Source organism: Bufo bufo, chromosome 6, assembly GCF_905171765.1.
Source record: "Bufo bufo chromosome 6, aBufBuf1.1, whole genome shotgun sequence".
Lineage (NCBI taxonomy): Eukaryota > Metazoa > Chordata > Amphibia > Anura > Bufonidae > Bufo > Bufo bufo.
The window spans coordinates 123,339,276-123,361,565 of NC_053394.1; the positions used below are offsets into that span (position 1 = coordinate 123,339,276).

Genomic DNA, 22,290 nt, shown 5'->3' on the forward strand with positions numbered 1-22,290 from the left:
CTTTTACAAAATCCAGGGTGCTGTACTTGCCCCTTCCGGGACAGTGTTATACAGTATGCTAGTCGCTACACTTGGGATGGGTGGTTAACCATGGCTGATGTTTTTTTTCCCCTATGGTTGCTACATTTCATTTTTACTTTGAAAATCTGGCTATTATTGTCCTCATGTGGTCCAGTTCTGTGGACCCTACTTGAGCCTCTGACTGGGTAATCCTGCTTGGAGTCCCTGACACAATGATTCTTAGACCATCTAGCTGGCCGGTTCCCTCTGGGGAAGCTACTTATGGCATCTCTGACCGCACATGCTCTGTATGACAGCTGCTTCTTTGGGCCCGGTTTGGTTCTTTTCCCTTCTGGGTCCCCATAGGCTTGTTTCCGTCTTGAGATTCTAACCTCTCTGTATTTCATCTTTTATTTTATTTTTTTGCTGGTATCTTCTGTTTAGGCTCCTGCCAAAACCTGCCTTTGCAGATGTAGATATACCCTTAAAGGGATTGTTCACCCCGGGGGCCTTTTATGCAGACCCCCCCCCCCCGAATGGCTGGACCCGTGGTGGAAATCATAGTTGCCTAATTCCCGCCTCTGGGTTATGGCAGCATCGATCGCTCTGGGCGCTGCAGGTCTCGGGTCTCTCCACGTCAGCGTCCAGTTAGACGCAGGTCTCGTGGTCGCTGCAGCCAGTCATTGACGTGTAACCCATGTGTCATGTCACTGGGTCACACATACCCAGGTCACACATACCGGTAGTTTAACTTTTAAAGGAAGTGTGTCACCAAAAATGTTATATACCAGTTAAAACCAGATAGTGACACATCCTTTTTTGTAATCCCTTTTTATTTCTGATTACAGATGTATTTATTCTATTTCCTGATCATTACTATGGGGACGGCCATCTTGCCTAAGCCGTTCTTAACAGCATTTAGAAAGCATAAAGGAAACTGCTTTACGGCAGCCCCATGGTCCATAGGACACGATGGTCAGGAGGGGACCTCTCATTGACTTCTATGGGAGAGTTTTCTAGGCATGCTCTGTGCAGAGGTCATTGTACAAGTAAAGGATAGATAAGCTCTGACAATCACCTATTGTGAATTGGGGATCCTGTCTTATCTGTCATGCTAATCCTGCCTGTAATGATATCACCTCTGTGTATAGAGAAGCAGGTAACTGAAGTAAAGGATCTGTACAGACCAAGAAGTGACGCCTATTAGGCTTAGAGGCCAGTGTGAAAACTGCAGGATTCTATGGTTTTTGTTTAACCATCAGAAATTCTTAAAAAATATGTTAAACATAAAAATGGGATTTAAATAATAGGTCATTTTCTGAGACACATTCTCTTTAACCTCTTCAGGACACAGGGCGTACAGGTACGCCCTTATGTCCTGGTACTTAAGGACACAGGGCGTACCTGCATGCCCTGTGTATTTCTGATCACCGCCGCGCAGCCCCCAGGATCTCACAGGCCCTGGAAGTTGTATGAGTAATACACACAGTATTACTCATACAGCCAATTCATTCCAATACAGAAGTATTGGAATGCATTGTAAAGGATTAGACCCCCAAAAGTTTAAGTCCCAAAGTGGGGAAAAAAATTAAGTGAAAAAAAAAGTTGAAAAAATAAAGTTTTCCCCCCAAAAAATTAAAAGTTTCAAGTAAAATAAACAAAAACGTAATTTTCCCCCAAATAAAGTAAAAAAAAATTGGTAAAAAAAAAAGTATACATATTAGGTATCGCCGCGTCCGTATCGACCGGCTCTATAAACATATCACATGACCTAACCTCTCAGATGAACACCATAAAAAATAAAAACTGTGCTAAATAAAAAAAAAATTGTCACCTTACATCACAACAGCAAGCGATCAAAAAGGCGTTTGCCCACCAAAATAGTACCAATCTAACCGTCACCTCATCCCGCAATAAATGAGCCGTTACCTGAGACAATCGCCCAAAAAAAAAAACCTATGGCTCAGAATATGGAGACACTAAAACATTATTTTTTTTGTTTTAAAAAAGCTGTTATTGTGTAAAACTTACATAAATAAAAAAAAATGGATACATATTGGGTATCGCCGCGTTCGTATCAACGGGCTCTATAAAAATATCACATGACTTAACCCCTCAGATGAACACCGTAAAAAAAAAAAAAAACTGTGCTAAATAAACCATTTTTTGTCACCTTACATCACAAAATGTGTAATAGCAAGCGATCAAAAAGTCACACGCACCCCAAAATAGTGACAATAAAACCGTCATCTCATCCCGCAAAAATCATACCCTACCCAAGGTAATCGCTCAAAAACTGAAAAAATTATGGCTCTCAGACTATGGAAACACTAAAACATGATTTTTTTTTTGCTTAAAAAATGAAATCAATGTGTGAAACTTACATAAATAAAAAAAAAGTATACATATTAGGTATCGCCGCGTCCGTATCGACCGGCTCTCTAAAAATACCACATGATCTAACCTGTCAGATGAATGTTGTAAATAACAAAAAATATAAACGGTGCCAAAACAGCTATTTCTTGTTTTCTTGCCTCACAAAAAGTGTAATGTAGAGCAACCAAAAATCACATGTACCCTAAACTAGTACCAACAAAACTTCCACCCTATCCCGTAGTTTCTAAAATGGGGTCACTTTTTTGGAGTTTCTACTCTAGGGGTGCATCAGGGGGGCTTCAAATGGGACATGGTGTCAAAAAAACAGTCCAGCAAAATCTGCCTTCCAAAAACCATGTGGCATTCCTTTCCTTCTGCGCCCTGCCGTGTGCCCGTACAGTAGTTTATGACCACATATGGGGTGTTTCTGTAAACTACAGAATCAGGGCCATAAATATTGAGTTTTCTTTGGCTGTTAACCCTTGCTTTGTAAAAGTAAAAAATATGTTAAAATGGAAAATCTGCCAAAAAAGTGAAATTTTGAAATTGTATCTCTATTTTCCATTAATTCTTGTGGAACACCTAAAGGGTTAACGACGTTTGTAAAATCAGTTTTGAATACCTTGAGGGGTGTAGTTTTAGATGGGGTCACTTTCATGGAGTTTCTACTCTAGGGGTGCATCAGGGGGGCTTCAAATGGGACATGGTGTCAAAAAAAAACAGTCCAGCAAAACCTGCCTTCCAAAAACCGTATGGCATTCCTTCCCTTCTGCGCCCTGCTGTGTGCCCGTACAGCGGTTTACGACCACATATGGGGTGTTTCTGTAAACTACAAAATCAGGGCCATAAATATTGAGTTTTCTTTGGCTTTTTGTTAACCCTTGCTTTGTAAAAGTAAAAAATATGTTAAAATGGAAAATCTGCCAAAAAAGTGAAATTTTTAAATTGTTTCTCTATTTTCCATTAGTTCTTGTGGAACACCTAAAGGGTTAACAAAGTTTCTAAAATCAGTTTTGAATACCTTGAGGGTGTAGTTTCTAGAATGGGGTCATTTTTGGGTGGTTTCTATTATGTAAGCCTCACAAAGTGACTTCAGACCTGAACTGGTCCCTAAAAATTGGGTTTTTGAAAATTTCTGAAAAATTTCAAGATTTGCTTCTAAACTTCTAAGCCTTGTAACATCCCCAAAAAAGAAAATATCATTCCCAAAATGATCCAAACATGAAGTAGACATATGGGGAATTTAAAGTAATAACTATTTTTGGTGGTATTACTATGTATTATAGAAGTAGAGAATTTGAAATATGGAAATTTGCTATTTTTTTCAAATTTTTGCTAAATTTGGTATTTTTTTATAAATAAAAATGAATTTTTTTTACTTCATTTTACCAGTGTCATGAAGTACAATATGTGACGAAAAAACTATCTCAGAATGGCCTGGATAAGTCAAAGTGTTTTAAAGTTATCACCACTTAAAGTGACATTGGTCAGATTTGCAAAAAATGGCCTGGTCCTTAAGGTGAAATAAGGCTGTGTCCTTAAGGAGTTAAAGGGCATTTGTCAGCAGATTTGTACCCATGACACTGGCTGACCTGTTACATGTGCACTTGGCAGCTGAAGGCATCTGTGCTGGTCCACATAAATAGAGATTTACCAGCTCACCTCCTCATAATGAATCCTGTGCACGGATTAGGGCCAAGTAAGTCCATTCGTAGAAATCCAAGAAAGTAAATCCAGCACTTCAAATTTTCAAATGCGCTTTATTTCCTAACACAGCAGTAACTCGCAGATACAGTCCCTTCACCAAGACAGCAGTTAACAGTTGACGCGTTTCGAACAATTATGTTCTTAATCGTGCGAGAAGTTAGGGCCCGGTGTGATGACATTTTCCCTGCCTGGCACTGTCAATCAATGTGCAGAAGGCACAGCAGTTGCAGAAAGAGCAGAGCCTCTAGGTGTAATGGCAACGCCCCCATTGCTCCTAGAGGCCAATTTGCATATATTAAAACTTAATAAGGTTTTACTATATGCAAAGGAGGGGGCGTTACCGTTAGACCGAGAGACTCTGGTCTCTCTGCAACTGCTGCACCCGCGCCAGTGTAAAGTTATCACACCTGGCCCTGTCAATTAAAGCGCAGAGAGAGCAGAACCTCTAAGAGCAATGCCAACAATCCCGTTGCTCCTAGAGGCTTAAGTGCACATGCAGCAGGTCATGCCCTTTGAAGACTCATGGGCATGACTTACACTGTGGCTTGCTGCCAACATATGCTTAATGAACAAAAAAGTGTCTCTTTCCGTATTACCAGCTGCAGTCCTAAAACAATGGAAGATAGGTCCACACTTCCAAAATAGTCAGCAAAATGAATATATGTTAGGACCGCGCTACAATATTGGGTAGAAAAATGCACAGTTTATAAATCCTCAGGTGTTCCTTTCAACTCGATCCTCAGTTGATCTCCTTCTTCATCACCATCACTTCGACCTCTATACCAACCAGCAGTAAGCAACTCGTATATATTCTCCTTCTTCCGCAATACCAGATTAAAACACAGCCACCTTTCCTTCAAAAAGGAAATCAACATAGGGCAGACCTGCTGGTAAAGAGAATGCTCTGGTATTGCGGAAGAAGGAGAATATATACGAGTTGCTTACTGCTGGTCGGTATAGAGGTTGAAGTGTTGGTGATGAAGAAGGAGTTCAACTGAGGATCGAGTTGAAAGGAACACCTGAGAAATTATAAACTGTGCATTTTTCTACCCAATATTGTAGCGCGGTCCTAACATATATTCATTTTGCTGCCAACATAGCCTACAACATCATCTACATATACATCGCTCTCTAAGTACCGTAAGTAAGAAATCCAACTTGTGTAAGCTGCTGATCTACCTTAATGACACCCTTAATTTTATTTCAGTTGAACGTGTTTGCGTTTAAAAGAAAAGCGGGTGCACCGTAAATTTCACAATTTTACATCTTCTTTGTAAATTCTGTGTTTTTTTACACATTTCTTTGTTGTTGTTTTTTTCACCTCTATCAGGTAAAACCAGTTCCTTTTGAGGAGTCAGATGGCGAGGATTTGTTTGCATCATCATCACCACCACAACCTGCCAAGCAAGCCAGCAAGATGAAAAGTAAAAACGTACTGAGTCTCTTTGGAGACGAAGAGGATGACATGGAAGATCAGTTTGCCGTTAATATTATACAGCATGGCACTGTGAAGGTAAGCAGGGGTATTGTGTTCTTGTATGTGGGCATGCTTCCTTGATCAGCGGCAGTAATGCGATGCAGTCAGGTCACAATCCTAGATCTGACGGGAATATAGATGTTGGGGACTAGGGGTTAAAACTCGGGATCCTATATGTTGGCATATAAAGGAAATAAATTGAAAAACAGAAGTATGGTAATGCGCTGTGTTCATGATGGACGTAGAAACCTCTCCCGAGTATATTGGAAACGTAGTTAAGCACAGAACAGTCACCTGTTTAAAACATTTTTAGGACTCTGTGGATAAAAGCGGTCAGTGGAAGAGCACAGGAGTGTTTCAAGATGAGGAACTTCTCTTCAGTCAAGAGCTACAGAAGGATAATGACCCAGATGTCGATCTGTTTGCCAATAAAAAATCAGTAAGTGGTTTAACTTTGTGTGGAGATCTTCATACAGATAGGTTCTCACTAGCATCAGTAGAAAGGTGTTCGCACAAAGTAGTTAAAGAGTAACTACACTTTATTAAAATGTTTGATATGTCATAGAGAAATATCAAAAGTGTTGATCGGTAGGGGTCCCAGCTCTGAGAGTCAGAAGCTCTGAGCCGAGCGCTGAGCACAGTAGTGAAGACCTAGACTTTCTATTGAGACCTTGTTCACTCCCGCGCTCAGGAGCAAGGAGAAGCAGCGCTCGGCTAAGCGCATCTGACTCTTCGTTCTAGAGATTGGTGAGGGTCGCAGCCCTGGGAACCTGCCGATCAACACTTTTGATATGTCCATGTGACATATCAAAATTTTCCAAAAAGTGTAGTTACTCTTAAAATATTCTAATTTTTTCAAATCAGCACCTGGATCTGAATAATTTTGTAATTGCATGTAATGAAAAATGTTGTATAGCTACTGAGCTTTTCAATAAAATTGTACTTAAAATGTATAGCGCCACCTGCTGTTTGTTATTTTGCTTATTTCTTGTCCACCTCACTGAGGTGGTCACACATGCTCAGTGTGAATCTACAACTGTCAGAAGCCATGGCAGTTACGGGGAAAGAGCTATAGCAGAAAGGACATGCCCCCTTCCCTAAGCTGCCAGCCTGAAAGAAATCTAGCAGAACAATTGGAGCAATGAATGGGGAGATCTCTGGATCCATGTGAGGTACAGGGCTGGTCCTATAGAAGTTTATAGGAACGAGCTGTCCCATTGAAATGAATGGGACTGCTTGGGTGCAATTACACCTGCTCACCACTGCAGATGCGATGGCAAGCAGGTAAACAATGAAGAGGAGGCAGCGCTGGCACGGCACGCGCTTTCTCTTTAAACAGCTGATCCCCCGCCGATCTGATATTGATGAACTATCCTGAGGATAGGTCATCAATAAATATAACTTGGACAACCCCTTTAAATGAATAGAGCCATGACAAGCATGCATGTCCCTCCATTCATTCTCTGTAGGATGACAGAAACGGCTGCATACGAGTAGTCGAATAGGCGGCTATCTCCACCAGTGCCATAGACAATGAATGGACCTCGACGTGCATGCTTAACCACCGCGCCATTCATTCAGAGAAATCAAGAACTCTGCCCCTGGGTTCAGCGGAGGTCCTAGCTCTCGGACTCCCATTGGTCATATGTTCAGGCCCCATTCTGTAGCTAGAGGATAAGTTTTGATCTTGGTACCAACTCTTTAAGGGACACTAAACCATGACCTGAATGTTAAAAGTAAACTGAAGAAAATGTTTGGCTTGTGTTTCAGTCCGAGAGACCCAAAAGCACCAAACTCTCAACGGGAGCAGGATTGTTTTGTGAGGATGACAATGAGGACCTCTTCAGATCAGCTAAGCCGAAAATTCCCCCAGTAAGTATTTATATACATAATATATGAATAATTGGGAATTTCCCTTACGCCCATGACAGCACCCTTGAGAGACCGCCTCCATCCAGGACAGGAAACAGGAACTTTCGTGGAGAGCTCATAAGGAGGAGCATGGCCCCAAGACCACCAGTTCCTGTTTCCTGTCCTAGACAGGGACGGTTCGTGGAGAAAAGAAGAAGGTTAGGCTGCAGGGCCCCTGAGAATTAGTTCGAAGTGGGGTTACCTGTTCCGGCGTAAGTCTCCTCTAGGAGCCGCCGGCCGGAGTCTGGTGCTGCTGCTGGGGTCTGGCTTACGCTGCGCTGCCGCTACTCTGCAGTCCCGGCCGCAATGAGAGGTGCGTCCGACACACCGGTCCCTCCTGACAGTGTTCAGGCGGGCCGGGGCCTCCTCCTCACCATCCTTCTCTGGGGAGACAAAATCTTTCGATCCAAGCGAGATCCGGTCTCTGCGTCGAGACTTCCGGTATTTGGAACGCATGTAGCGTGCGTTCCGGAAGTAGGAAGTGCTTCTCCTACTTAGGGCCGCAGATGGTTTCAGCAGGACCCGACCGAGGGAATCGAACCCACAGGAGGCGCACGGTCAGCAGCAGCCCAGCCAGCCTTATAGGAAGCCGGATTTTTTGGATCCTGGGAGTCACTCTACCCCACAGCGGTATGGAGGAGGAGAGTGCCCAACGCGCCGATCAACAGGAGGGTCATGAATGCAGACTGGTACTCCTGGTGGGGTAAGGGGGATCATTCCCCATCACTTGTTGTTTTTAGTCAGGCTAAATCTCCTTTCCCTCTTTTCTTTCTTGCTTTTTAGACTATAAAAGAGGGCCCTAGAAAGGCAATTTCAAAAACCAGAGGGAAGGAATGTGCCGTCTGTAAAAAGAAACTTGCCACCTCTTGGTCGAAAAAATTATGTCAACATTGCATTGAGAAACTAGTGGAGGAGGAGTCCCCATCCCTTTTGCAGAGTATTAGGGAGATGGTGAAGACAGAGGTCTCGGATTCTTTGAAAGATTTCAAAAAGAGCTTCCCCTCTGTAGCCTCGAGCTCCCTTGGAACCAGATCAGGCACAGCTAATAAATCTGACTCGGATCCCTTAGAAGATAGTGATACAGGAGAAATCCTGGATAGCCCAGACTCGTCCCAGGATGAAGAATCCACGGGCAGGCCACTTTTTTCCCCGGATGATACGGAAGCTTTAATAAAAGCGGTTCGTGCGACCATGAAGCTAGACGAATCCAAAGACCCAAAATCCGTTCAGGATATCATGTTTGGTGACCTCGGGCAGAAAAAATCTAGAGTTTTTCCCGTAAACGAGAATATAAAATTCTTGATACAGAGGGAATGGCAAAAACCCGATAAAAAAATTTTTGTCCCTAAAAATGTGAAAAGGAAATATCCTTTTGATGAGGCAGACTCAGTAAATTGGGACAGGCCTCCTAAGTTGGATGCACCGGTTGCAAAAATCTCAAAAAAATCGGCTCTACCGTTTGAGGACTTGGGTACTCTTAAAGACCCTATGGATAAACGAGCAGAGGTTTACCTTAAAAAAGTTTGGGAGACCTCAGCTCAAGCGTTCAAACCAAATATTGCCGCCACATCCACTGCTAGGTCTCTGAAATTATGGCTGGAAGAATTAGAATCCCACATTCAGAATAAAACCCCGAGAGATCAATTGTTAGCCGTTTTTCCCACTCTACTTAAAGCAGTAGACTTCATTTCTGATGCCTCGGCAGATGCTTTAAAATTAAATGCTAGGTCAGCTGCACTTTCTAATTCAGCCAGACGAGCTATTTGGCTAAAAGGATGGTCGGGAGACACTGGATCAAAAAATAAACTTTGTGCAATTCCTTGTCAGGGCGATTATCTTTTTGGGTCCGTCTTGGACGACCTTTTGGATAAAGCCTCGGACAATAAAAAAGGATTCCCTGTCTCCAGACCCCTGAAAAAACAGCGTTTTTTTCGCAAAAACAAGAAAGATTTTTTTAGGGGCCAGAGGAAAGATTTCAGAGCAGACAACAAGAATAGGAAAAGTAAGGGTTTCCTCTTTAGTTCCCAATCCTCCTCAACCTCTAAACCATCACAGCAATGACGGTCTCTCTCCCGTGGGTGGCAGACTTTCTCTCTTCCCTTACGCTTGGGAAAAAATCTCCTCAAGCCCCTGGATTTTAAGCGTAATAAGAGAAGGGTTTTGTCTAGAGTTTGTCTCTCACCTACCGGACAGATTCAAAATTACAAATTTTCTAGGAAATTCAGGCAAAAATCTAGCTTTACAACAGGAGATTGCATCCTTACTTCAAAAAAATGTTCTAATTCCGGTGCCAGAGGCGGAGAGAGGCAGGGGTTTCTACTCTTCCCTTTTTCTGGTTCCCAAACCGGATGGAACATTCAGAACAATCATAAATCTAAAAGATCTAAATCAGTATCTCTCCTACAAAAAATTCAGAATGGAATCCATCCAATCAGTTTTAAAACATCTTTTCGGAGGCTGTTTCATGGCTACGATAGATATAAGAGATGCGTACTATCACATCCCTATTCAGGCAGACTGTCAAAAATTCCTCAGAGTCGCTGTTTCAATAGGAAGTCACATTCAGCACCTACAATATACAGCCCTTCCCTTTGGGATTTCTCAAGCTCCCAGGCTTTTCACGAAAGTCATGGCAGAAGTCATGGCTCATATAAGAGAAAGAGACATTCTAGTGATTCCTTACCTAGACGATCTCCTGGTGGTAGCAGAGTCAGAATCCCTTCTCGAAATACACCTCAAAAAAGTAGTGCAGATCCTAGAAGACCTCGGCTGGCAAATAAACTGGGAAAAATCACATCTAATACCTTCCCAAGTTCGTGTCTTCCTAGGAATGATGCTGGACTCAAAGAAACTACTTTGTATCCTACCCCAAGACAAGATTCAGAGATTAATACAACAAGTTCAGTCCCTGATATCTACAAAAAACCCTACTATCAGACAAGCAATGGCGGTCTTGGGCAGAATGACTTCCACTATACCAGCGGTCAGTTGGAGCCATCTTCACTCCAGACCCCTACAGTGGCAAATTCTGAAGGAATGGCAGGGTACCCTACGCCCATTAGACACACCCCTCACACTCACCCCCCAAGTGATCCAGTCTCTTCGCTGGTGGCTGAATCCCGTAAACCTGTCCCAGGGGCTCCCTTGGATCCAACAAAATTTTGTTACCCTTACCACCGACGCAAGTCCTTCCGGTTGGGAAGCCTGTTGCCTAGGGTACTTAAGGCAAGGTGTTTGGGAGAGAGAGCAGAGTCTAGACTCCCAAAATATGAGGGAACTGAGAGCGGTTTTTCTCGCCTTAAAAGAATTTCTTCCTCTACTTCAGGGAAAAGCTATAAAAGTTTTTTCGGACAACGCCACAGTTGTCTCCTACTTAAACAAGCAAGGATGAACCAGATCAGAAAATCTTATGCAGTTAACAACGGATATCTTTTCCCTTATATTTCCCTCTGTTCCATCCCTTATGGCAGTACATCTAAAAGGTACAGAAAACAAGGTGGCAGATTTCTTAAGCAGAAATACACTAGACCAGGGGGAATGGTGTTTGAATCAAATGGTCTTCGATCAAATAATTCAACTTTGGGGTCGCCCTCATCTGGACTTATTTGCTACCAGAGAAAACAGAAAGTGTCATCTTTTCTTTTCCCTCAGCGCGAGAGATTCACCAACAGGGATAGATGCCTTCTCCCTTCACTGGCCGAACCAGCTCCTCTACGCCTTTCCTCCGTTAAGACTTCTTCCAAGATTCCTACAGAAGTTGAGACAAGAAAGAACGACAGTGATCTTAAATGCTCCATTCTGGCCCAGAAGAACCTGGTTCACTTGGTTGAGGAAGCTATCCTTGACAGACCCTTGGATTCTCCCGGAGAGGCAAGACCTTCTGTCCCAAGGACCGGTCAACCATCCGAGTGTGAGGCAGTTACACTTAACAGGATAACTCTTGAGGGGGAAATCCTAGAAAGTAGAGGACTCTCCAAGAAAGTAGTTTCCACTTTACTATCCTGCAGAAAGGATATCACATCTTCCATTTATCTCAGAATTTGGAACACCTTCCAAAAGTTTGCCAAAGATCCGGTGAATCCTTTAAATCCTCCTCTTATGTGTAAGGTTTTCGATTTTCTGCAAGCCGGTCATGAAAAGAATTTGAGGCCAAGTACTCTTAAGGTACAGGTATCCGCTTTGAGTGCATTCTTTGATTCTCCCATCGCCAACCACCCGTGGGTCCGAAGATTTTTTAAAGCCATCAGCAGGCTTAGACCTATATCTGGACCTTCAGTTCCCCCCTGGGACCTCAACTTGGTCCTCACTAGCCTCACGGAGCCTCCCTTTGAGCCACTTAAAGAGTTACCCATAAAAATCTTGTCCTTCAAAACAGCTTTTCTTGTAGCAATTACCTCAGCAAGGAGGGTTGGTGAGATTTCGGCTTTTTCTACTTCACCACCTTACACTAACATCCTAGATGATAGGGTACTCATTAAACCAGACCCTTCCTTCTTACCGAAAGTGGTTTCTATGTTTCACAGAACACAGGATATTATCCTTCCTTCCCTGTGTCAAGATCCGAGAAATGAAAAAGAGGAAAAACTCCATTGTTTAGATGTAAAAAGATGTCTATCCCATTATCTGGAGGTTACTAGTCAGTGGAGGAAAACCTCAAAACTTTTCATTCAATTTAGTGGGAAAAATAAGGGTCTCCCAGCTTCTACTAAAATCCTTTCCAGATGGATCGTGAGAGCTATTAATTTGGCCTATTCTTCAACTGGAAAGGCTCCCCCGGGGGGTTTTGGTGCTCATTCCACAAGATCAGTTTCCACCACTTGGGCAGAAAGGGCCGACACTACCTTAGAACAGATCTGTAGAGCAGCCACATGGCAGTCGCCGGGCACCTTCTTTCGCCACTACAGATTAGACCTAGGCACTAGAGAACAACTAGCCTTCGGTAGAAAAGTCCTCCAGGCAGTAGTCCCACCCTAAAAAATAAAGGGGTTTCTATTCTATTCGTCTCTCAAGGGTGCTGTCATGGGCGTAAGGGAAATTTAAGATTACACTTACCGGTAATCACTTTTCCATAAGCCCATGACAGCACCCGGGTTTATTCCCACCCTATATAGAATTAATACCAAAAAAAAAAAATATATAGATATATATGGAAAAAAATATATATATATAAAAATCATATATACAAAAAAATAAATAAAATCGTTTACAAAAAAAAAAATATATATATATAAAAAAAAAAAAAAATATGTGTAAGAGTGTGGTCTAGGACAAGTTCTTGCGATTAACTGGTGGTCTTGGGGCCATGCTCCTCCTTATGAGCTCTCCACGAAAGTTCCTGTTTCCTGTCCTGGATGGAGGCGGTCTCTCAAGGGTGCTGTCATGGGCTTATGGAAAAGTGATTACTGGTAAGTGTAATCTTAAATTTCTTGTCATTAGGTTAGATTTAAATATTATATGGGACCATTATTACTAGGTATTAGGATCACAGCTTAGAAATTCAGGTGACTGGAATAGCTTTTATATTGCATCCCACTGGAAGAGAACCATCTTGATAACACCACCTTGTGGAAGTGGCTCCCTGGGAGTCCAAATCTGACTTTTTAACAAGCCTTGGGATTTGACAAGGGAAGATAACCAAGCCGAATATCCATCTGTAAACAGCTGTTTCGGGGTGCATGCCGCTCGTCGGTACGGAGTAGTATTCTGGCTGGCTAAGTGTGACGCTTTGAATGCAGCTTAGGTAGAGTGCTGGATCTCCTTAAAGAGACCGGTCCTATATGGAGAAGAAACTTGACCCAAGGAAATAAGCCTCGGTACATCATCTTGGACAATCCCTTTAATCTCCAAAACACGTGATATTAGAGGTTAATGGCAGCATCAGGTTGTGATTATCTGGGGGGAAGGGGGGTTCACTTGATTGGCAGTTATCTAATCTCTGGGGGCTGCTTTGTACCAGTAGAACCTTAGCTACTGGCGTGAGAACCTGTGCCCAGTTTTCTTTCATTTCTATTATATTACCCAAATGATTCACGCTGTTCAGCCGGTCTTACTGTCTGTTTTTCTTTGAATATTTCTGTATTTTACCATATGTGATTAGATCAGCAAAGCATAGATTTTCTGTTTTTTATACTGATTTTAAGGGTAACTAACCTTTATGTACAATTTTAATTAAAACTATTCTAACAATTGATTTTTGTAATACATATTTTTTTTTATTTTTACAGTTTTACAGATAAAATTGGCACCCCAGAGTTGAGGGAGTTCATAGTGCTTTGGAATCCGTACACCTCTGATCTATGCGGTGTACGGATTCCACTGTACTGCGGGCATAGGAGCCTTAATGGGCATTGTACTGGCAGGAGCACACATGGCTTCTTCTGCCTGTGCCCGCCCTGCTCATCTAAAAGCTCTGCATAGCACATCCAGGAGACGCTGCACTGATTTGCTATGCCAGGCTTCAGCTTAGCAAAGAAAGCAGCGATGTGTGCCCCTGCCAGTACAGCGCTCACAGCGGCCCCATCTCTACACTGCAAAGCGCTATCGACACCTTGAACTTCGGTTGCCTATTTTGTCTGTAAAGTGGTAATAAAAAATATCTTACAAATATTAACTCTAGAGCATTTAGAATGGTTTTAAATAAAGTTGTACAAAGGGTTAGTTAATCCTTCAGACTAGAAAGTTATGGTCATTCTAAAGGCTGTACCTCCCCAAGAGCAGGATTCGGACGACCAGTCTTACCCATTACTTTGTTGGCATATTCTGCAAGCGGGTTATGTGGGTAGTTAGAGTTTAGCTTAGAGGACCTTTCACCGCTCCTGGCATGTCTGTTTTAATAGCTTCATGCATTCCCCATGTAATAACAAGTCTGGAGCATCTATTCTTATGTCCCTTGTTGTCCCATTCCTTTATCATTTCTACTAGAAGTTATGACTGAATTGCTATTAGCCTTCAGTAAGGGTATAGAGGGGAGGTAACCAGTTGGGGGCGTGTACCTGCACAGTCTGACTCTATCCAATCAGTGCTGCCATTTTCAGACTGTGCAGGTACACCCCCCCCCAACTGGTTACCACTCCTCTGTACCCTTACTGCAGACTGCTAGCAATTCATTCATAACTTCTAGTAGAAATAATAGAGGAATGGGACAACATAGAGACAACAATTCTGGAGCATCTACTCTTATTACATGGGAAATGCATGAAGCTATTCAAACAGACATGTCAGGAGAGGTGACAGGTCCTCTTTAAATATTGGACATGTACAGTATATCATTGGTGACCTGGCATGTGATTTTCCTACTATAGAGGGTTCAAGAGAAGAAAATTGTTATAAAAAAAGAGAGCAAGGAAACTTCTAAGGAATCCGGCAGACCATTGGGAGCTAATGAGGTGACAAAGACTGAAGAGACGGAGGTTGGTATCTCAATATGAATTTAAAGGGAGTGCGTCACCAGGGAATTCACTGTTAAACCAGGCACATTGCTGGCTCAGCTGAATGTAATGGTATATTTCACATAACGATCCATTGTTTCATTCTGGAGAAAAAGTATCTTTTTATCAAATACTTTTGATTCAAATGCAAATGAGCAGTTAGGTGCACTGTGGGTGGGCCCAAGACATTCTGTGCACCGTTGCTCCTCCAGCTTCTTCTGCCAGCCCTTCCTCCTGCATAGTCCTCTCTCCTTGCTTTACACGAAGTGACATTTGCCTGAGCTAGTCCTACAAGGTTTAACTGTGACTTTCCTGGTGACAGATTCTCTTTAAATGGAAATACATTGCAAATATTAATAGGTACTTACTAATGTATTGTTATTATTATCCATATTGCTTCCTTTGCTGGTTTGATTCATCGCATTATACAATGCTCATTTTCCATGTTTATGACCACCCTGCAGTCCAACAGTGGTGGGGGTCATGCTTCTACAAAATAGGAAAAAGCACAGGCCTCTCTGGTGGCCAGGACCATGGGATCGCAGATAAGCACGCATGCGCACCTTGTATCTGCACTGCAGCGGTGGTCGTAACCCCTGGATACGAGCAGTGTATAATGTGATGGAATGACAAATCAAGCCAGCAAAGGAGGCAATATGGACAATCACAATACATTAGTAAGTGCCTTGTATTGACTTCCAAAACATGATAAATGCCACTTGCTGAAGTGAGACAACGCCTTTAAGAATGCAAAGAGGAGAGTTTTAAAGGGAACCTGTCACCTGGATTGTGGGTATAGAGCTGAGGACATGGGCTGCTAGATCGCCACTAGCACATCTGCAATATCCAGTCCCCATAGCTCTGTGTGCTTTTATTGTGTCAAAAAAACTATTATATATATGTGTAAATGAGGCTACTAACGTTTCCGGAGCCCAGCCACGCCCACTGTGAAGGAGCCCAGCCACGCCCACTGTGAAGGAGCCCAGCCACGCCCACTGTGAAGGAGCCCAGCCACGCCCACTGTGAAGGAGCCCAGCACTGCCCCGCATCCTCCGAATCTCCTCCATGCTCCCTGATGTCACAAAGCTGAGATGAGGCTGATGCCAGTACAGGGAAGGAACACTATGCCGACACTGCAAGGAGGATGCGGGGCGGTGCTGGGCTCCTTCACAGTGGGCGTGGCTGGGATCAGAGTCAGAGAACGCTGGACTCATCTTTGAAGCATGGAGGAGACAGGACTCATCTAAGGTTCATTTACATATCTATAAAATCGTTTTTTGACACAATAAAAGCACACAGAGCTATGGGGACTGGGTATTGCGGATGTGCTAGCAGCCATCTAGCAGCCCATGTCCTCAGCTCTATACCCAAAATCCCGGTGACAGGTTCCCTTTAAATGAATAAATCACAAGTTTTATTGATTCTTTCCCCACAAAACTATTACCGATCTGCTCCTCGTGCTCTATAACCTGCTGCAGATTGCATTACGTTTCACGGTGACAGGTTCTCTTTAAACATTTTACATAGTCATAAGAGAAGTAACTCTGCTATGTTACCCATGTCCCATGCCGCCCGGCTACATCCAGGAAGATGTATAGACCTTAGGCCTAGTTAGAAGAATAGCGCTGTGTGACAGAACGTAAGTAACCCTGTTGTAAGTCAATAGGGTCTGTCAGACGCTGGAAATAACAAATAATCTTTATAATTAAAGGTAACCTTACACAGTTGTCATCCTTCTAGAGGAGAGATATTTTGCATATTTTTCCCAGGGAGCATTGTCTTAAAAGGATTGGCTGGGTAATATCCATTGGTTAAAAATTCCTCAGAATTCCTCAAAATCACTCATTGATCCCCTGCCACACGTTTTCAAAGCTTTCTCAGCCCCTGCTGGTGCCTCTCGACTCTCAGGAAATGCCTGCACAGCCGATCGCTGGCAGAGGCGGATCAGAAGTGGAGACCAGCAGGGGCCTGGGGAATATGAGCGGCAGGGGATCGGTATGTATTAATTTTCTTTATTTATTTTCATTTTTACAGCATTCTGTTTCCTTTGGGTATAATTTTTTTTCCGCCTTCGAAAACCCCTTTAAAGACTTCCTACTTTTGCTGGATCTCTTGCTTGGAGAATTGGTACCTTTTGTGAAGATGTCTATGAATTAGGCTCCATTCACACATCCGCAATTCCATTCCGCATTTTGCGGAACGGCATTGCGGACCCATTCATTTCTATGGGGACGCACGACCCTGAAAAAAATAGAACATGTCCTATTCTTGTCCGCAATAGCAGACAAGAATAGGCATATTCTATTACTGCCGGCAGTGTGCGGTCCGCAAAATGCGGAACGCACATTGCCGCTGTCCGTGTTTTGTGGATCCGCAAAACACACACGGCTGTGTGAATGGACCCTTAGCATATATCCATATTATTGTTTTTCAGTACCTTATTGATTTTGATGTTTTATTTTCTTCCTTTTTTGGTTTAAATCCATATTGTACAGAAAACGACTGACCCAGCACCAATTAAAACCAAAAGTCCTTCCTCTCGGATTGGAAAACTCCAAGTAACTATTGAACATTACCATTCTTTTTTTCTTCTTCCTTGAGATTTTTTCCAATGATTTCATTCTGCCTTTGAAGCCTACATTTCTTCCAGTTTTAGGCCAGACACAGAAAAGTGAGTTCAGTGCGAGAAACTCACAGCGTGTGTCAGTGTGAAGTCCCGTTTTGACCTCTGCTCGCAAAGCCTTCTAATGATTTAGAAGACCGACCCTGAGAGTCCTGGAAGCTATTGAATTATACTGATATCATGCTGTCAGTGTAATACAATAGATTCCAGGTCTCACAGGGACACACAGCATTATAAACCATTGTAATGCAGGACCTCACACTGACACGCTGCAAGTTTCTCTCATTGAACTCTCTCCTGGTTGTCTGACCTTACTTTTTCTCCCACTAGAGGTGCTTGGAACTGGGCTGGCCTTTCCTGTGTGTCGTGCATGCGGCTTTTTCTCCTTCCTATGTCTATGATTACTACTACATGAGCTTACTACTTACACACGGGATTACTAGGACTTGGTAACAAGTGCGTAAAAAACTGTATACATTCTGTTTTCAGGAAAATTTGCTTATTAACCCAGCCGCATTGTTACCTGGGGCTGTTCCAAAGCTGTCAGGAGCAAGAGCGCAAACATCAGCACCAGAGGACAACTTGGCTTCAAAAAATTTGGGTGGCACAAGCTTTGAGACCCCTGCACAAGTTGATACTCTTCATAATGCGAATAAGGTAAGTCACTTACATATAGACTTATGGTTCACATATAGTCTAGTAGACCTATTGTACGATAGATGGGGGATAGTGGCAATATTTGCCACTATCTGAATAATAATCTTTGGAGAAAATAATTCTGGTTATTGCAGGTAAGTTGCCGGGTGTATCCGGTTAATGACCAGCATCCGGAAAAATCTAAACACTAGTCAGATGTAAGGCATATTATGGTATCGCCTTGGATGAGCTCCTTTAGAACAATAGAAAACCAAATTTTAGGCCTAATGCACACGACCGTATGCATTTTGTGATCCTCAAAACGCGGATACGCAAAATACGGATGACGTCCGTGTGGCATCCATTTTTTGGCAGACCCGTTGACTTCAATGGGTGTGGACCGCATTTGGCAGCCAAGAATAGGACATGTTCTTTCTTTTGCGGAAGGGATATACAAATGAGGAAAGCACACTGGTGATCGGCAGGATCTCCACATCCGTATGTCTGTTCCACATACAGTACGTATACTTGGCTGCAAAATACAGACCCATTGAAGTCAATAGTCTGTAAACTAAAAAAAACTGATGCAACATGGACATCATCCAGGTGTGCTTGAGGCCTTACCCTACACTACCCAGTGTAAAGGCGACACTTTCCAGAATGCGTCCTACCGGGGGAAACAGACACTTCACCAGGGAGGAGTTTGCATTGTTGACCTCTGCAAATATTTCTTTAATTGCTTCAATTGGTACTAAAAAAAAAAGAGGCAACTGTGCAAATAGCCTTAAAGGGAACCTGTCATATTGAACATCTATGTAAGGCTACGTCTACACGACGACCTATTGTCGCACGGCAAATAGGGCACAACTACACTGCAACATTTGTAGCGCAACATTTTGTTGCACTAATGTCGCGCGACAATTTTTATAATGGCAGTCTATGGTGTCGCACTGCAACATGCTGCGACTGCAACGCAACAGTCGCAGAAAAATCCATCTCGACTGTTGCAGTGCGACACCATAGACTGCCATTATAAAAATTGTCGCGCGACATTAGTGCAGCAAAATGTCGTCGTGTAGACGTAGCCTGATGTGCAGGCAGCATGTTCTAGAGCAGGAGGAGCTGAGCTGATCAATCTATAGTTTTGGGACACAAGTTCATTGCCTGGTCATTGTGGGTTCAGAGAGTCCATAGCTGTCAGTCCATGGGTAAGACCACCCACTAGACTCCTAAGCCTACAATGTTTAGATATTTAAATGAATAGGTTAAAAATTCTACTGACTCTTTTTTTCAAACTAAACCGTGTATTAATCTACTTAGCAAATCCTGCTCTATCTGCTAGCATGTTCAACGTGACAGGAGCCCTTCAAAAATCTTTGTGTTTACAGCTCCTATGCAGAGAGATGTGTCTCCATAGTAGTCTGGTCCTTCCTTCTTTCCATATAGTAAACATGAAGTACAGGATAGATGTAGGGGAAATAACGCTAGGAGTAGTCCTGTAGACACAAATTATTAGGAGATCTCAGGACTATTTAAACAGATTCTTCTTCTTTTATTAACTAACATGAATTTATGCAATAATTCCGATTGGTTGAAAAAGTATAAAACTACAGATCACTGATCTTCAAAGGGAGAAAAATGCATATAGTTCTTGATGTAATTATGACAATCTCAACAAAAAGAGTAGATGACCCCAGATAGTGGATAAATCTACTGCAGGGCTGCAGTAAACGATTATTTTAGTAATCGAGTATTCTACCGATTATTTTTACGATTAATCGAATAAGAAAAAATGAATTTTCCTTTATAAAAACTCAGACCCCCTGCCATCAGTCCCCAACACACTCCATTCCCCCCTGTGCGATCATCCCAAGTGCATCAGTTCCCCCCCAGTGCCATCAGCTCCACTATCCCCCAGTGCCTTCAGCTCTCTCCCACCCCAGTGCCTTCAGCTCCACTCCCCCAGTGATTTCAGCTCCACTCCCCCAGTGATTTCAGCTCCACTCCCCCAGTGATTTCAGATCCACTCCCCCAGTGATTTCAGCTCCACTCCCCCAGTGATTTCAGCTCCACTCCCCCAGTGCGGCCGCCAGCTCTCCCCCACCCCAGTGCGGCCGCCAGCTCTCCCCCACCCCAGTGCGGCCGCCAGCTCTCCCCCACCCCAGTGCGGCCGCCAGCTCTCCCCCACCCCAGTGCGGCCGCCAGCTCTCCCCCACCCCAGTGCGGCCGCCAGCTCTCCCCCACCCCAGTGCGGCCGCCAGCTCTCCCCCACCCCAGTGCGGCCGCCAGCTCTCCCCCACCCCAGTGCGGCCGCCAGCTCTCCCCCACCCCAGTGCGGCCGCCAGCTCTCCCCCACCCCAGTGCCGCCGCCAGCTCTCCCCCACCCCAGTGCCGCCGTCAGCTCTCCCCCACCCCAGTGCCGCCGTCAGCTCTCCCCCACCCCAGTACTTTCAGCTCACCCTCCAATGCCACCAGCTCCCCCATGTCATCAGTTGCTTCCCCTCCCACTGCCATCAGCTCCCCCCACTGCCATCAGTTCTCCCAGTCCTCCTGCTAGCCATCAGTGCCCAGCCGCAGCGCTAGTGAACTAAAATGTCCTGATGTGTGTACGTCAGGATCCAAAGCAGCGTTGTGCGAGCAGGCGGGTGACCACGGAGCGTGAGTAATAGCAAGCTCTTCACTCACTCTGTGGTCACATGGCACAAACGAATCATCGATTCGCTTCGAGGATTTTTTTGTCGAGTTAATCAATTAACTGAGTAATCGTTTCAGCCCTAATACATTTACTGTATAAACCACAATAAGTACAAGTATTGGGTGGGAACAGTAAATCTACAGAAATGTTGAGTACTCTACTCGAAAGTCCCAACGCTTTTCCCCATTAGGCAATGGTTTATCAGGGGACAATTTGATATGGCATACAACAGTGGTGTATAATACACATAACAAAAACATATATAGTATGTAATAAGTACGTACACCTAAATAGAAGGCGCCTGTATTGGTGATAGAGTATAAAGAGTCAGATGACTCAGAATAAGTACATTGGGGTTATGTTGAATAAGGAAGTGGCGTACTTCATGGAAGCCTCAGATGTACCGTCAATATGCCATATTAGACGTGGTTATACGGTATATTGAGATTCCTATATTGCCACAGTCCTGTTGATGAATAAATATGATCATCATTAAAGGCATACTGGGGGAGAGAGAGGGCAAATTAAATGCCGAAAACTACTTTTTGTTGAGACTGTCATTATTACATCAAGAACTATATGCAGTTTACTCCCTTTGGAGATCAGTGATCTGTTATTTTGATTATGATTAGTGATTTGTGGAAAAGTATAAACACTGATCAGTCATAACATTAAAACCACATGTGTCATTTTGAATTAGGTTCTCCTTGTGCTGCCGAAACAGCTCTCTGGTACCAGGACTTAAGCAGCAGGTTCTTTTAGTCCTGTAAGTTGCACGGTGATGGCAAAAGATTTTTTTGACCCAGTCGCCATCACAATTTATCCCTGGTCAGACTCCCTCAGATCCTTGCAGCCTAGCCGAGTACAGCGCTCTTTTTCCAGCAGTCTCGTAGAGAATGAATGGAGCGGCGGGGCACATTCTTGACCTGCGGCTTCATCATACCTGGGAAATGGAAACCCCGCTCTTGGGATCGGTGGCGGTCCCAGAGGTTGGTTACCCCTATCCCGTGGATAGGGAATAGCTTCAAAACTTGGCACAACCCCCTTAATCTTTGTAGATAAGAAACGTACAGGTTAGGCTACTTTCACACTAGCGTTTTCAGTTCCGCTATTGAGATCTATCATGGGATTTAAACAGCGGAAGAAAACGCTTCAGTTTTGTCCCCGTTCATTGTCAATGGGGACAGAACTGAACGAAACGGAGTGCACTAAAATTTATTCCTTTCCGTTTCTTTGCGCTCCCATCGCAGACAGAATAACCGTGCAAGCAGCGTTTTTCTGTCCGCGATGTGGTGCAGAGAAAACGGATCCGTCCCCATTGACTTAGGGTACTTTCACACTTGCGTTGTTGGATTCCGGCAGGCATATCCGGCAATCTGTATGCAAACGGCTACCATTTGTAGTCTCACAAATGCATTGCAATACCGGATCCGTCTCT

The 22,290-nt window shown here is 43.6% G+C and overlaps 1 protein-coding gene across 3 annotated transcripts in view; it reads left to right on the top strand.

Annotated features, from left to right (window-relative positions):
* Positions 1-22,290, top strand: part of LOC121006119 (WASH complex subunit 2A-like) — a 131,883-nt gene that overhangs the window by 97,577 nt on the left and 12,016 nt on the right. For 2 of the 3 annotated variants that reach the window (XM_040439047.1, XM_040439048.1), the window contains exons 22-27: positions 5,414-5,596; positions 5,874-5,999; positions 7,331-7,432; positions 14,773-14,880; positions 17,394-17,456; positions 18,011-18,178. In XM_040439047.1, coding sequence (XP_040294981.1) covers positions 5,414-5,596; positions 5,874-5,999; positions 7,331-7,432; positions 14,773-14,880; positions 17,394-17,456; positions 18,011-18,178 — 750 coding nt within the window. The remainder of the gene's footprint in view (positions 1-5,413; positions 5,597-5,873; positions 6,000-7,330; positions 7,433-14,772; positions 14,881-17,393; positions 17,457-18,010; positions 18,179-22,290) is intronic. The other variant, XM_040439049.1, reaches the window with a different exon arrangement.